The 16846-nt window shown below is 41.2% G+C and overlaps 1 protein-coding gene across 1 annotated transcript in view; it reads right to left on the bottom strand.

The window, feature by feature from the left end:
* Nucleotides 1-555: 555 nt before the first annotated feature.
* fbln1 (fibulin 1) overlaps nucleotides 556-16846 on the bottom strand; it is a 36779-nt gene continuing 20488 nt past the window's right edge. Inside the window, 6 exon segments of the mRNA XM_038707183.1 lie at nucleotides 556-1142; nucleotides 9750-9890; nucleotides 10992-11137; nucleotides 16249-16372; nucleotides 16496-16585; nucleotides 16588-16626. Of these exon segments, the coding sequence (XP_038563111.1) occupies nucleotides 1009-1142; nucleotides 9750-9890; nucleotides 10992-11137; nucleotides 16249-16372; nucleotides 16496-16585; nucleotides 16588-16626 (674 nt within the window). The 3' untranslated portion in view covers nucleotides 556-1008.

Here is a 16846-nt window from a genome sequence, read left to right as displayed (position 1 = left end):
AGTTAGCTCTAGATTCATTCTTTGGCAACTACTCAGGAATTTGTACGTATCAAAAAGGCTATAGACCAGATGAATGCGTATATACAGACATTAGGACTTACTTTGTAAAACCTGTGAAAAACTGGATTGCTGTCTTGGTGAGGGAATAGCTAATGTTACCCACTCTATGGCAACCAGCTAGTGCTAGTAGAAGCAGATTTTGCTGCTGAAAACAGACCTGAGGAAGTAGTTGCATGATCTGAAGGGGCCAATGCATGAGTTTCACATGGTCCGGATTTTGATACTCCATCCTGAACTTCATCATATTGTGAGAAATATAATCCTCCTCCATAAAATAACTGTTTTCCGTATCTCTTCACCTGCGTAAATTGCACTTTGCACAGTTAGCTGGCAATGTTCCTTTTCCTGTTACCATTATGAAAGTGAAATTGAAACTGAAGCTGGCAAAAAATGACCCACTGGCTGCTGAGCACACTCATTATATGATATAACAGTATATATGCAGCCATATCTTTTTTATGGCTTTGAAAACATATACATAGAGATATTTTTCTCTTTTTTTATTAACTCACCAAACCCACTCTTGTAAATTCTGCAATAAAAATTAAATTCAACATGTTACTGGGAGAAAATACAAAAACTGTAACTAAAATATTGTTTATTCCATAGAAAAAAATACCTCATCCAATGCACACAGTAAGAAAGGAAAAGTGAATGGTACAAAAACAAAGGCTTATAATGTCATGAAAAGAATATTGTTGAATGAATCATATCTTTTAATGACCTTTCCAAATGCATGCACTTTCAATTTAAAAACAAGCTTATCATCAAAACAAAGTATAGTGCTCTCATCAAAAGCAGCTAGTAGCCTTTCATCTCAGAAACTGTCAAAAGTAATCAAACATAACAATACAACTTTGACACTGATCTATGCATTGATTTAACAAAACCAATGTGGACAGTGTTGACAATGGATGTTTCAATGTGGTAAAATTTGGCATACACCTCTCAGAACCAGAACTCGGAGACGAAGACATGAACGTTGATGATGTTCTGGCCGGAGTCGCCAGTCATATTTCCCATGGACAGTTTCAATACTGTAGTCAATGGACCAATCAGAGACTTTACCTGGCGAACAACACCTAAAAGTGACAATGAAAAACACTATCAGTGACAATAACTAGTAAATATAGACAGGAGAATGAAACAAAAAGCAGTGAAACAACATGACAACATGACAACATCAGTGACATGTTTGGTTGTCAATCTTTGGTTAGTTTCACAGACAACAAAATAAATTTGACAATTTTTTGTTTCTTCGTAAGCGTACTGCTTGATTCCCTGATAGAGCAGCAGTTAGCCACTATTACGCCTTTTTCTCAATTACTGCTAGTGGTATCTAGCAATGCAGCAGTTTTGGCTTTAACTTCTGCTGCCACCCTAATACAATTGAGGACAATGGAATTTCTGTTTGTGATGCTCAATGCATTAAAAAAATTACCTGTTTTCAGTCAACAGTAAAGTATCTGTTCAAAAACAATGTCACATGCTGTCTAAACGGGACGCATTTCACATTACAACAGGTTGTAAAGTGAAATTGAGTTAATGACTCCCTGTTGTTGATGTGCTTATTTTGCTCTTGTAAACAAGATGTTATGGTAAGGATAATCCACAGACAAATTTTGTCAGCAGGTTTCATAGAGACAAATTCTTTGGCAGAAAATTGTTCCAGTGAATACTGACCCCAACTCTAACTGCTCTATTATTAAGCAATGATTTTAGCAAATTATTTATAAAGTTCTATTCCCCATGGGGCAGGGATTCAAAGGTTACCTAAGATTAAACTAGGTGGCCTCCCTGTCTGTCACTTGCCGACATCACTGCAAAGCTTCCTGTCTTTAAATGTAATATCATATCTGCTTGTGTATTTGGATGGGTATTCACATAAAGTGTGGTGTTGTTTTCTTCCCTCTCACTTCCACCCTCTCCATGGACAAGAGACACCCTCTATCATGGTAAAACAGATGGGAGAATAAACGTACTGCAACAGAGCATTACTAAATGCCAATGGAATTCATTGGGTGCTCTTTTTAAGTGAACATGCGATTACAGGGGGGAAAAAATGCCAGTGTTTATACAGGCTGTCAGCAGGCCTTTTCTCTGCAGAGGGCTGGTGACATTTCAGCTCTGGCCTGTTTGAACAGCCATCGCCAGAGTGCAGTCAGACAGCACAATCACCACGCTGTACTCCTATCACACCTTCAACCCTCCTCTGTCGTTTTATTCTCATTTAATCCTTAAATCACTTATCCATAACTGAGTTACTAAAGTGTTCTAGCTTTGATCGTGATGACTCAAGAGTTTAACTCAACATGGATCAAAATGACAATAGATCACTGACTCAATCGGTCTGAATTATGAGGCCTCTTTCTGTGGTACTTGTAATAGTGCAGTAAAAACTATTTGGTCATTGTTCACCACAGGACAAATGATGAGACCATTATGCACCATGTGCGCCGTCCTTTGGGACACTGGCATTGTATGATCCCCCCACCCACTCATTCTCCTCCTTCTCTTCCTCCCTTCTATTCCCTTCCTGAGGGGGCCTGGTGTTTGTGGCACCATCATTGTGGCCCACAAGGGTAAATGAGTCCCATGTGTTTGATGGAGGGGAGCAGTCGCAGTCACGCGATACAGCCATGCAGGCATTCCTCCAGGAATCCATCTTTAACTCTGGGAGGGGCAAGCAATAGGAGCTTGAACTGCTGTTTCTGTCTCTCTGTCACTTTTCGTCCCTCCTGAAGTCGAATCTGTGGGCACACAAGAGATTCCAGCAGATTCCAGCGATAAGCACTTCAAGGAGTGTGGATGGGGCCCACTTCTACCAGGGTTGCCCCTTGTTTTGGTGTTTTGGGACTCTGTTGCATAGTGACACCAGACGGAGGGGAGCAGGACTGAGATTTTATTGTTTCCAAAGCGTCAGCGCCATCAGAAAGAGCTAACCTTTACTTAAACCTAACAACAGCCGCAACATTAAGAGAATAACTGACATGGAAAAAGAGATTTTTTTTTTGTTTTCAGGCGCAAGCCAACTGAGATGGCACACAACTCTGAGTTGACCGACGCAAACTCAAAGTGAGTTCAGAAGGTTTGTGTCCGTGTATTTAAATCAAACAAAATCACTTCAAAAGCTTTAGTGCTGTGTTGAGCAAGCACACAATGAAGATGAGTAAGATATCATTATGAGCTCAATATGGACCACTGCAAAGACAGATGGGTTTCAGTCCACATTAAGGTTTTTTTTAATTGCAGAAAGTGTGGCCTATAGCTAACGAGAACTAAACACAGTATAATCAGGGTCAATTGAGGGTAAGTTTTTGACTAAAAATCCTTAATATTGTTTCTACATAAAAAAGCTAAACAATTTTACCGCATGAATAAAAAGGGAAAACACAGACATATCACGTCCAAAACGAAAATTTATTAAGGACATTTAAATAGTGCAATATGTGGAATGTGTCTGAGGCCCACCATTAGTGTTTTGTAAATTTGTTTGTGGTCTAATTAGCACATGCAGATGGCACAACTGTGCTTTTAGGAACAAAAATATGTTATAGTGTTCAATGGATTTTCCAAATCACCAAATTCAATTGTTCAGTTCACTGTTAATGATTTGAAAATGTAATACAAAACACACTTCAGTTTTCTTTACCTCAAATTTTGGAATCTGTGACACTATTGGGCGTGATAACAGACCAAGGAGTGTATCGTAAACTGTAACATGTATTACAGTTACCATAGTGGTTTGTAGTGGTTTGTATGAAGTAAAAGGTAATTATGTGACTCATGTGCCCAATTCTGCAAAAGAGCTTGATATTAAAGTCAGAGTATGTGACCATGATGACTCTGTGTTTCTGTAAGCTTCCCATCAAAAGTACAGTGGTATCCTCAATGAGGGGAAAGCATCAGCTAACAGCTGGGTCTCAACATACTCACAGTGAACTTGAGGTGAAACCACAACCGCATACTCATCTTTAACATTTCATCCAGGCTGTAAGGCAAAAAGCCAACAGCTACAAAACAGGTTGACATTGATTGGCTACCATACAACCTGAGATTCATATAAATAAACAAGGGAAGGTTTTCAAAACCCTACAGCTGACAATTTGCCTTGTGACTGGGTTGCAAGGTCAAGTCATCTGAGGCCTGAAGTACCCAAGCAGGAGATCAAGTTGTAGTGCTGGAAAGGTCTGTGGTGTCTTTCCATCTCACTGAGGGATCTGCCACAGGGTGCAAAGGTGACTGTGCTGGCTTGAACAGCCACCATCAAACAAACAGCTGTACAATCTGTTCATTCTCCAAAACATTCAGCCACACCATAAAGTAGCCCCTTAAGTATAAAACAGCCTTAAATAAATGCATGCTAGTAGCAGAGACAGCAAATGCCAGAAGGCATTTGTCATCCTTCATGGTCATGACGGCTGCAATATTGAAGGGTTACATGTAAACAGTACAATTTCAGGGTTTTCTGGTTTCTACAACTCAGTGAGGAAGTGTGTGACAAAATCCAAAATGAACGGGTTTAACACCAGAGACAAATGAAAAATATGCATTGGCCTCACCACAGTATTGTATAATGACACACTGGTTGTGGCACTATGCATGCTCACTACAGTGAAATAGCTGGACAGTATCCAGGTGGTGTACAAAGTTCCAGTATGCAAAGAGGGTACTGGAGGGCATTCTTCATCATTATTGTGGCTATAACTGTTGTATGTTTTGTATTCATGTCACTGATATACAGCTGAGCTCTACTGGCATAAACATAAAGACAGCAAAGAGTGGTTTCTTGTTCAAGGGTTCTTTTTTACTGCCTGAAACATTTTCTCCGTAAGTCCATAAAAGCTAGGAGACATGCCAAAGAAATTGCTAACTAGCTCCCTTGTTACCCCATTAGCAAAGCAACCAATTTCAGCTTTGATAACCCATCAGCATGGCTGAAATATAATCCAGTTAAATTGGTAACATAACCCAATGTATGAAGATTGAGGGTACAGGCCCCTCAGGGGCCAGATCTTGCGTTTACAGCCTTTTCACTGGTCACTGGTACAAAGATGACCAGTCAGGCTGTCCAAACACAACTCTGACCACTGCAAAGAGGGTGTGGGTGCCCTTCCCACTCCTGTTCTGGTTCTGAAAGGCCAGCATATGTGGCTTGATATTTTAAGGTCAATTAACAGCAAGTCATAGTTACAGATCTCTCAAATGGCCCGTGGGTCATTGTTGGACAGTGTCACTCACTGTAGTGACATCATTGAAAAGTAGCCATAGGGAAATGGTTGGTTCTTTTCTTGGACTTTCTGTTTTAGCATTTGTGGGCCAGAGCAGCTGAGATGACATAACATGCACCATTATCTTTACCACAACCTTTGCACTATATTGCAAGTGACCTTTCAAAGCTAAGACCCATAACTAAGGAGTAGAAAATAGACTTGACAATGTAGACTAAACCGTATGGATATGAGTTGAAAACCTGCTTTGTTTGCATTTTAAATCAGGAGAAAAAAGTATACAGCATCTTGATAATCTGTTTAAGTCCTTTGCTATCTACTTTGGAATGTTACTGCATTAACATGGATCAGAACAAAATGGATCATTTTGTGACTTGAGCAATTACGTAAACAGAGTTACATTTTCTTAAAATCACAGTGCCAGACAGCGAAGAGTAATGACAAGTATAAATTAAATAGATCGCCAAACCGAGAGAGATAAGTGTATCTGATTATTACTATAGACAGTTTTATTGCAAGTAATATGTACTATATGTGTACATGTACATAACAGTGTTTTTTTTACAGTGTCTCTGGGAGTGTGACATATCTACATTAGTATCTCTTCATCAGTACATTGTTGGTTGAGGACCACCGAGGGGAGCGTTGTGTGTTTGGCTGAGCGGTTGTTGGGTGGAGAAGAACCTGTTTTGATTAGCTGTACTAATCTCTTGTGGGGGAGAAAAAGATTCCTTATGGGTTTGGCGCACTCTGGTGGGCCCTGCTGCTGACATGTCATGATTCATTCAAATGACAGTCAAACTTGAGGAGCTAGTTGCCTGCTTATCTCCACGGCTGTCCTCAACTCCTTACCAGCACAGCCACAAGCCAGAGCCACAAGCTCCAAGTAGTCATGTCTCACACAGTAGGCTCACATTCCACCAGCCACTGTGGACGGCTGCACTGACGACCATGACTACCTGCATAGTTGCAAACTGTCCACATCCTCTTCAATTCATCTTACTGTCTGCCTCACTGGCTGCCAGCCCTGTGCCAATGGCAATGCAAAAGGTATTTATTCTCTGCACAGGATATAAACCACACAGGCATATTTCCACCTGCATTTCAAAAATGAACGGAATTTAGCTGTGGCATCTTAGACTTACAGTTTCTCGAGAGGGTGGGTATGAGTCATGAAGAGACGATACTGTATTGTCTGTTGCTGTCCAGTAACATAAACCTAAATCCTACATTTAAAAAATCAGTTTTCATGCTAAAAGGAATCAGACAGCAGTGATAAAATCCTTCCATGACAAATAATTACTCATATAGAGGAGTCATTTGGACACATTCAAGGGATGACTAAACATGTGCTGACTGTTTGATTCCACAGTTGGTTACTGATTGTATTATATGTTCAATTCACACGATGGTACTTGTCAGCCAGCTGGCTGACTTAAGTAAAAGTCACACATTGTCTAGACATATATTTACTGATTTGTTGTTGCTTTTGTTAACTTCATACTTTGCATGTTGAACAGGAATAAGTTGGATTGGTGGGCTGTCACATCTTTTCACCACATAAAGCATGTAACTGATTAAGCAAAGCTCAAAAAATGCAACCATGCTCAGCAAACCAACCACAATACATGGAAGCAAAAAAGCTAGACTAGCCTGTGGAACCCTCAGTGGGAGAGATCAAAGACAATATTGATCCCCACAATGATGTATGTCACTGAAAGATAATCAAACCACCAGCATGTTGTCAGAGGTGAGAGACCCAGACTGAGCTCAAGCTTCCAGCAGAGACCACAGTGTTGTTCAGTATTTTCAAAGGGAGGACTCATACATCCACCTGCTTACCGCCAAAATCAATCATCCCACTATCAACCCTATTCAAACAGCCTGTCCCTAATAAAATGTGGATGACAGTGTTAGAATGAGTAATGCATTCCTTCACTGTTTGTGTTTCCAAATATGTGTATGATGTGTCACAAATGTTGTCTTTGCTGTGCAGATGATGTATATCACTTGGGTGGATCTGTTGTGTTTCTACTTACCTGCTGGGACTTTGTGTGGTCGCTGCTGTGCTACTGTGGTCGTCATCGGAATCTGTAAGTGTTTGATTCATTCTGATCATGTTTTCCAAGTGCTGAAGGCCGGTTGTGTTTGCACAGATGCCTAAGGCTGTCAGTGTTGTCTTCCAGATATGACAGTGCTGGGAAAGCCACTGATGGATGACGAAGAACTAGGAAAGAATGTTCAAATCTAACACTATTTAGTGTAGTAGTATATAGGTGTGTGTGTGTGTGTGTGTGTGTGTGTGTGTGTGTGGTTTTAAATCAAACCACAATCAAGCCAATCAAGCCTTTTAAGAATCAATTTTTCAAATATGCAACGGATTCTGAGGAGTCCTAATTGCCTCTTTTGTCCTTTTCAAAAACACAAACAGCGGCCAAAAATAATGACCAAAGTTAGTTTGAGTTCACGCACTTGTTCATTAGTGGAGCCTCAATGTCTGCTACTCTTCACATCCCACCAAGCTGTAATACCACTGAGACACTAGAGATACTGGAAACTAAGCTTCCTTAAGTGACACGTCAGCGAGCCTCATACAATGGTTACGCAAGAGCAGCATCTGTGGGCCAAAGCACCAGCAGCACAACCCACTAAATAAAACCGAGAGGGCCTTCATTGCACCGTGGACGCCACACTTCACAGCGAGCAGTCAGTGACCAAAGGCTCCAGTGCACAGGGCCTCAATTTGGATATGTGATGGGCAACTGGTGCTAACATGCAAGAGCTGCATCCAATAAGCATCCAATGGGTTTGGGAGAGAAGTGGCTCCTCACAAACATGCCTTTCATGTGGTCGTCAGTTTAAGTGCTCTAATGCTCGGCGAGACACTGAGGCCTAGCGTGGGGAAATGGAACAATACATTTAACCACATGAAGCAAAGCGCCCAGGATTACTTCTGCACATATTTTCTCTCTCTCTTTCCTCTTTCATTGAATCACATTCTCTCACATTGTGTTTCTCTCTCTGCAATTTTATTCTTTCTCCCTCCCTTGCACACACACACATACATACTTGCCCCTGCAAATGAGCACCACTATAAACAGGGAATTTCTCCTAAATCCTCTTTACACACACGCACACAGACACACACAGTAGACAATATATTACAAAATAAGGCTTATCGCTCATGCAGAATTACACCGTTGTACATTCCAACAAAAACATACCATTAGAAGCCAGTGCAGAATAATTCTAACTGCTTTAACAGTGAAGTATGTGAATTATTGCTGGTTATAAACATTTTTCTCTCATGTATTTGTGAATTTGGTTACGTTTGATAAGCACACATCTGTTTCTACACTAGTGTACAAGAGAGGAACACTTGCGTGCGGCCACAATCCAGCCCTTAACCAGTGACAGTCACACACTCTCTCCTCCCTTTCATTCGGTAAAGACAGATGTGCACACTGACAAGCCATCCCTTCATCCATCAGTGAGAGAAGAAAAAGACGCTGTCCTTCCACTACTACACCGCCTGCATCTCAGCACAAAACCAAAACAAAAACACCTAGAAGGCCCAATAATGTGTCATTCTTGGGCTCACAACACCCTCATCCACCGAAGGCCAAGGCTCAGTTCAGCTCTCCCACAGGCGTGCATCAGCCTTGGGTCACCACCAGCCTAAAGGATGGGAATGGCTTCTACCCAAACATATGTTGTTGTTACACACCACTGGAGATGGTGCTCCTACTTGAACTAATGCAGAGCATTTTTTTGCATGCTGGTGGTCGCTGAGCAGGTAGTTATGATGAACTGCTTGTCAACTGCAATCACTCATGCATACGTGCATGTGAATACACACATGTAGATTTTTACACTCTATTCCTGTACATTTAGACTGCCATAACTTATTGTGAAAAGTAATGATCTCTGTGGGATAAGCTTAGCCATAGATAAGTGAATTAAATGGTACTTTGTTTAACCGCAAGACTGTTTAAATTGATGCCAAATATTTGGTGAGACAGAAACAAGTCTTTGTCTGTCTCAAAGAGCCACTCAGAGGACAACTCTCCAAAGACCCAGACAGCAAGCGCCCCCATGAAGATGATGACAGCTACATGATGCCACCGCACTGCAAAGACCATAACGGGCCTTGTCAGATGTACTTATGTCAGGGTGTCCAGACATTCCTTATGGGAGATTTTTGCGCTTTGTGTCCCTTCTCAATGTGCACATGCAAGTCTGATTTGTAAAAAACAAAAAAAACACACACATACTGCATATATTTCAAAATGTAAAATTAACTGCCACCTTTTTCAAAACAAAAATGCAATTTCTCCTAGGCTGGAGCTGTTGGGTGGTACAGGCTGCGTGTTGAAGCTGCTATTGTCAAATGTTTGCATTAGGTTGGTTCATCCAGACATCACAACACACAAAGCAAATTAAAATTCCTGTACTCACCCACATACATTCCATTCTCTACCCGCTTGATAATGTCGAATGCGTTCTCCACGTTGCCCTCCAGGATGTCAAATTTGACGTCGTAACTGCCTAAGTGATAGGACCCGTAAGCTGGCACCGTGGTTCTCAGGAAAACAATCTCTGTTGGGAGATAACAATTAGACACAAAAAGCTTTTGGAGCCTAAATCCTCATAATGACACTGGGATTGCACCGCCAAGCCTGTACCAACTTTTGCTCTTCGTTTCTTTTCTTGTTTCCAAGAGAAAGACAATAAAATGGTAGATTGAAAGGTCTGTGTTTATTGTACACGGAGAGGGTCACAGGAAGGTTGAAGCTTTTCAGTACTGTTGTTCATCTGAAGGGCCTCGAGTCCTTTACACCCCAACTCAGAGCTTATGAGAAATGACAAGAGCTTAACTCCCCGTGACGTTGAGCATGAGTGTGTCTGAAATATGCACTGCATGCCGGCCAATAGATGCTTGTCAGCTGTCACTGTCTGCAAGTGATTACCGTGGTTACTCATATCCAACCAGCATGGCACTTACTCTCTAGTGTGGGCTAGCCAAGCCTGGACGGCATGGAGAGCATCATGGAATAGCTAATTTAGAGGTCAGAGGTAGTCATATGGATTGTGACAACTGCAGGGAAATGCATTTGATGGGAGCTCAGAGATTTAGGGAGATAAAGTAGAGCTAGAGGAGAGAAAAAAAGCAGAGGACCATGCTGACACTAAAAAACACAAGTTATCATGCTGTCCTCAAATTTGTTGTTTCCAAAGATTTTAACACAACGTTCTGTCATAAATGAAGCTCATACATGGGCCTTTGTGGATTAGTGAAAATATAGAGTAGAAGGATATGTAGAATACATTTTTTAGGGGCTTAGACAATCAGTCATTTTTTAATCACAGTGTTAAAGCAATAGTTTGACATTTTCCTTCTTGCCAATAGTTGGATGACAACAGCCTGCAGTTGGTTATCTTAACTTAGCATTACGACTGGAAACAGGGAGAAACAGCAAGCCTGGCTCTCACCTCTGTCGATCTTAGCAGATATGAGCGTCTTTCCCAAAATGATGAATTATTCTTTTAAGACTTGTTTATCCCCCAGGGAACTTTATTTTATAGAAACATGAGTGCATTATGCCCCCCTTCTTCATGCTATTGCTACATGCTTGCCCATCTGGTTTATTCCAGAATTTTTGTCATCATTATTCACAGAAAAATAAGACTTATACTTACCCTCTGGCTTTGTGAACTCTCTGAAGGTGGGCAAGGAGATGAATGTGTGGGACACTGAGTGTGTGGGGTCCCGGACACAGGCAACATCATTGGGTTGACATGTCTTTATACAGCGAATGGTGTCAGAGAGTTTAAGCCTCGGCACTCTAAAGGAGAGAACAAACATACACACCCACAAAAAAAGAAAACAAACACACACATGGCCTGTGACCTTTAGGTAATGTCTATATAAAGACTTCAGAGTTAGCCGCCTTTGGTTTTTAAAGCTCACAATAACAGGGCATCCTTGGGAGCAACCCACTGCGTAATCAAGAACTCAGTGGGACAACTCCAATGGCCACTACACAAACAATATCTGAACAAGACAGCAGGGATACTGGATATAGCAGTCAACATCAAAAACAATCAAATTCTATGTGGTTTGGAAGCATAATAAACCAACAATGGCCAAAGCTCATGCTGAAGCCAAACTTTGTAGCTTGTGGAGACTAGAGCTGCCATTGATGCTTTTCTGATGCACTATTTCAAGCTGTGTGGGAAATGAATTACTACACTCACAGAGAATGATCCACAACCTGCTCAGGAAAATATTTGGATTTGCTGAGCATCCCCGGCTTCACATCAGATAATCTCTTGAGGAGGATTTATGGGGCAAGGGAGTGTTCTAAAAGACTCCTAAATTGTGAGCAACATGACTAGACAACTCCCCAGCCTCTCCCCTGGGCAGCTCTCATCCTATTATTTAGGGCTTTGTTTATTCCACAGACTAATAAGTGACAGGTCAGAGGGAATGGAGGGCCTCCACGGGCTCCTAAAGCTAACGCCACCTGAAGTATCGCTATTCACAACCTGTCTGCTTCGTAAGACTTTGAGAGAGGTTTCTAAGGCATTAACAACCTCATAAATCAAGGGGCTGTCTTTGAAACAATGAGGAATGTGTGATCATGAGAGAGCTATTGCAACAAAATAAAAGCCTTGATTTTGACATCTAAGATGTTAAATTTAAACTTGGTCTTCACAAAGGAGACAAGTCAGTGCACGGTTATACTGGGTTATGAAAACAGTCATGTTGCCATGTATAAGTCCAGTTAATGTGCATGGCAGCCATATAGCCACATTGTGAGTCATGGGCCGTGGATCTCTGGTACTCCCCAGGAGACCTATAGGCTGTTGCTCAAAGCCCAGTCCCAGCTTGGGTTGCAGGGCTCCTTCCATAGAGAGCGAGGAGAGAAGCCCCTGACAAAAAGTCAAGCCACCACTGGGTAGGGGCCTGTAATTAGCAATTAGCGGGTGGGTCCAAGTTTTGCTTTGGCCCAGGCCAAACCCACAAAATGTTCTCCTAGTTTATAATACCATGGCCTGAGCTGCACAAAGATCCGAGCGGGGCTCAGGAGGAAGAGGTGAAAGCTCTGTTGGGGTAGAGAGTAAATTTACGAGAAGATAATGAAGCAGGGGCAGCAAGTGGAGCTAATTACAACTCCATGTGTGTTAATGCATGTGTATGTCCAAACCCAAAATGCCTGTTTGTGTGTGTATAGGTCCATTTGTGCATGTGTACCAGTCTGCATGCAAACATGCTTGTGTATATGTGTGTGCATGTGCGCATAAAAGCACGTCTTCTTCATCTCTCCATGCCTCACGTGGCCCAGCCCAGGAGAAAAACCCTAATACTTTCAGACCAGAAAGAAAAACAGACTTTTTGGATGAAAGTCTTCTGGTCAAGCGTAGGGCCTTTTATTTTTTTGGTAATTATTATTTATAGTCGGCACATTGATAACGCCCCAACACAAACACTGCAGGGCATCATTCATTCTGTGCGCGGTGATGTTGCTGTACCACAAATTGTTCAGACCACCGGCCAGAGCCCAGAGCCCCATAACTCAATGTCAAAGGGGAGGAAAAAACCTTCTGCGCGCCACTATATTCTTATTTTAAGGATATCCCCACTGGGGACCAAGTGCATCCTTGCTGGCCTGACAGCTCAGGACAGGAGGAACCTAGGACATCTGAATTTACAGTTATTATAAGCCACAGCCCTCGGGCAGCAGCCTCGCAGCATGTCAAACTATTTATACTCTCTCCTGCTGGTGCACATTTCCCTCTCCTTTGCCACTGCATCCCATCGCGTGTCACTTACTCAGCCTTCATTTGGATTATCTGTCTGCTCTGGGGTTTACACCACAGTATGTGGAAATCTGTGCATTTTACATTAAGCCTAAAATGTAATGGGAGCTGAAGAGATGTGCATGAAAATTACTGCCACAGAAAGATATATTTGCGGTGCAAGGTAACTGATGTTTGGGAAGTGGAAGTAACAATGCAGTCAAACAATGCAGCCTACTCCAGCTCATTTTTGACTGAAATTTGGAGGTGTGGAATTTCTTTATGGGATAATAGTGAAATTTGAGGTAATGCACATGTAGTATATAACTGAAGGATTTGACTTACAGATGGGAAATTTGACTGGGTTTCTTAGCCGATTAAAAATAAGCCTGGTTTGTGTCTGTGTTTACAAACATTACTGATGCAGGAAAACGTTAAAATCATAACTAATCGTAACTAATAACATTATTAATAAAAGCAGTTGTCTTCTAGTATGTGTAAAGACCTCATGTACCCTTTTTTCAGTCAGATCACAGAATGTACCTCTAACTTTTAATAAACTCTATGCCTTAGAAGAGATTTGATTGTATCATTAGATTTCCTCTTTACCGAAGCTGTCAGAATAATAGTAATATGAAACTATGTGAAGAAGTCTTCATGCCTTCATCTGTGATTTGGCCTCACATTCCAGCTGCTCCCTTTGCTGTATTTGATTAAACCCCACAATGAACCATTATCAAGAACTGGATTTGACTTGAACATGTGTTATTTCTATTTCAATTTTAATAGAAAACTGTTCATCCAACACATAAACCATAAAATACTGTAAAATGTCAGACTTTATCATGCAACCATTATCAAATTACACTCAGTTGTAGGCAGACTTGCTATGCTACTATTTTATGTTTTACACTGACCTAGAACGCCACCTAGAGGCTATCACAATGACTTACCTCCAAGAAGATACATTTAACTGGACCTAATTTATAAAGCTGAATAATGATCCTTAATTCTAGTATTAAAAATTTGATTATTCAAAGTGCTACTAGAACTGTGGTACTTTCTTCTGATTTTGTATTTTTTTATATCTACTCTTAAAAAAGCATGTGTCATCTTAAACGGGCATTTAGTGTCACACAAAGTCATTTTGTGTTAATTTATCACAAAAGAAAGTGATGTAGTAGAGACGTGGCTGGATAATCGATAGGATAAAGAGGGCAGCTGCACCATGGTCCTGGACCACCAGTGACCCTCAAAGCCCCAGACTCACTGTTTGTCATAGTTGGATCAATTGAAAAACTTTTTAAAGGGATAGTTTAAAATTTCTTGCTGAGATTTAGATGAGTGGATTGATACCATCCCAAAGACACCTCCTGGGGTCTTGTCATCACTACACCTGGCCAATGAATAGTGCGGAACATAACCCCCAAGCTTGCTGTTTTAACACTTTTTTTGTACAGATAAAACAAACAAGATACAAAATGTTAATCAGAGAAATATAGAGGTGCTATGTTGACTGATCTTGTTATCTTTGGACAGAGCCAGGCTTGCTGTTTCCCTCTGTTTCCAGTCTTTGTGCAAAGCTAAGTTAATCAGCTGCTGGGGGTAGCTTCATACTTCTACTTATATACTAGAGTGGTGTGAAGCTCCTCATCTATTTCCCAAAATATCAAAGTTTTACTTTAAGAATACACAGCACTCAATAAAGATATCAACTGAAATGGGCTTTTTTAAAATCCATATTATGAAATAAATTTGTTTCTTTAAAGAAGACAGAATCATGAACAGGGGTCCCACAATGGTTGGGGCCCAACCTGGATAATCAGCCCATTAGCCAATACAGTTTACCGACATTTCGAATGCATCATTCCATGAATGAAAAAACATTAATGATTTTTGTTTATAGAGAAAAATTTTGTTTTTATAATATCAATTTATTCCATTTATATGTACCTAATCTATGTAGTATGATCTGTAATCATTTATAATTTACAACATATAGTAGTCTTCACCATGCTTTGCTATGAACATACTATATGCGCATCTTGCATGCATTTTGCGTTGTGAGGATCAACTTTTTCCGTCTTCTCAATGAGACAATGCATTTAAATGAAACATCCTTTCATTGTGTAGTAACTTGTGTAACCCTACATAACTCTTGTGTTTATTCTAGTAGGGGATTGTAAGGTACTCTGGGCTCCTCCTGGGTAACAAACACCAAAACTTTAGCCATGTATATGCTGAGCGTGCCATAGCGACGCAGCCTCAGCTCCAGAGACAGCTCAAAGTCCTGTGGCTTGTTGATGAGCTTTGCCACTGACATCACCCCGCCGGTGGGCACACGCTCCGTCTGGAAGAAACCACCCTCGTTGCCAGTGGTGATAGCAATCTGGATGTCATCTCCGACCACGGTGTGGGTGGGGCCCATGCGGAAGATGTTGGTGAAGATGGGGATGTTGGTGGGGAAGGTGAGGTAGTAGAAGGTTATTCTCAGGGGCATGGCCAGGCACTCGACAGACTCATTGCAAAGCAAGCGTTCACATCGACTGCAAAGAGAGAACAGTGGGGGGCAGGGGCAGGGCAGGACGGGACAAGACAAAACACAACAGGCACAGAGAGAAAAAGAAAGAGAGACCAGGTGTAAATTTAATTTGCCGTGCATGGCATGCAGTGAAAGGAACATCAGTCTGCTGCATATACTTTACAGGCCAGTCATGGTGCCCTCTGTAGGATCATGCAAGAAGTTCTGTCACAGGGTGGTCATACACAGCCTACCCTGTAATTGAGCTAATGAGAAAATATCCATACGCATTTGATCATTCTAAAACAACAGACCATGCTACAGCCAAATCTTTTCTGAAGTCATTCCAGCATTGAGCATACTGGACATGCAGAGCCTGAACCATACATATGAATAAGGATTGGTTTAAAAGACCTGACATAGTTTACTGTTGTACTAAAATATGACCATTCTTGACTGTGAGGAATGTGGATGCTCTGTGAGTGTTGAGGTTTTCTGTCCAGGGTTGTATTATTAATGTTTGTCTAGTAATTATCATATTGCTGTGGGAACAGACGACACATTTAAAGTTGTTTTCTGTTAATGAATGTGATTCTGTTCAGCAGCAGTGTGAGACCCAATGAAGAAACTCACGTCTCTCCAACGCGCCGGTAGTTGTTTGGACACTCAAAGGACAGGCATCTGAATCCTCCCTGTACATTAAAGCAGCTCTGATTCTCTGTGCATGTGTGTGTTCCCGTCACGCATTCATCAATATCTGGGAGCGCAAAGACAAAAAGTGGAAAAACGTGATTTCAAAACATTCTCAAAAATAACTTGTATCAAAATTAACATAAGCCTGCAACTCATCACGTGTAACATTACAGTAAGGACAGCTTACCTTGACAGCTGCGCCCATTGGGTGCCAAGGTGTAGCCACTGACGGGACAGGAACAGTAGAAGCTGCCAGGGGTGTTGTGACAGCGATAGAGCAAATATGACCTCCAGTGGGCAGGGCACACTCATCTATATCTACAAATGTGACAGAGACAGATGGAAACAAGTGAAACATTGAAATATGTATATCTTATAAAGCTCTAGCTTATGATTGATTGATAACTAAATTTGCATCTGATTCATATATAATGCAGTTTGCTTCAGCAGACTGCACACGGAACTTACTGAATAAGGTGAAATATTTTTCAAAATTATCATGTATTCCTCCAAGCACCTATTAAAATGGTTACATTTT

The sequence above is a fragment of the Micropterus salmoides genome, unplaced genomic scaffold, assembly GCF_014851395.1.
Source record: "Micropterus salmoides isolate LMB-PRFRI ecotype aquatic unplaced genomic scaffold, ASM1485139v1 Ms_hic_scaffold_8, whole genome shotgun sequence".
In the NCBI taxonomy this organism is placed as follows: Eukaryota; Metazoa; Chordata; class Actinopteri; order Centrarchiformes; family Centrarchidae; genus Micropterus; species Micropterus salmoides.
This window is presented reverse-complemented; position numbering and strand designations above follow the sequence as displayed.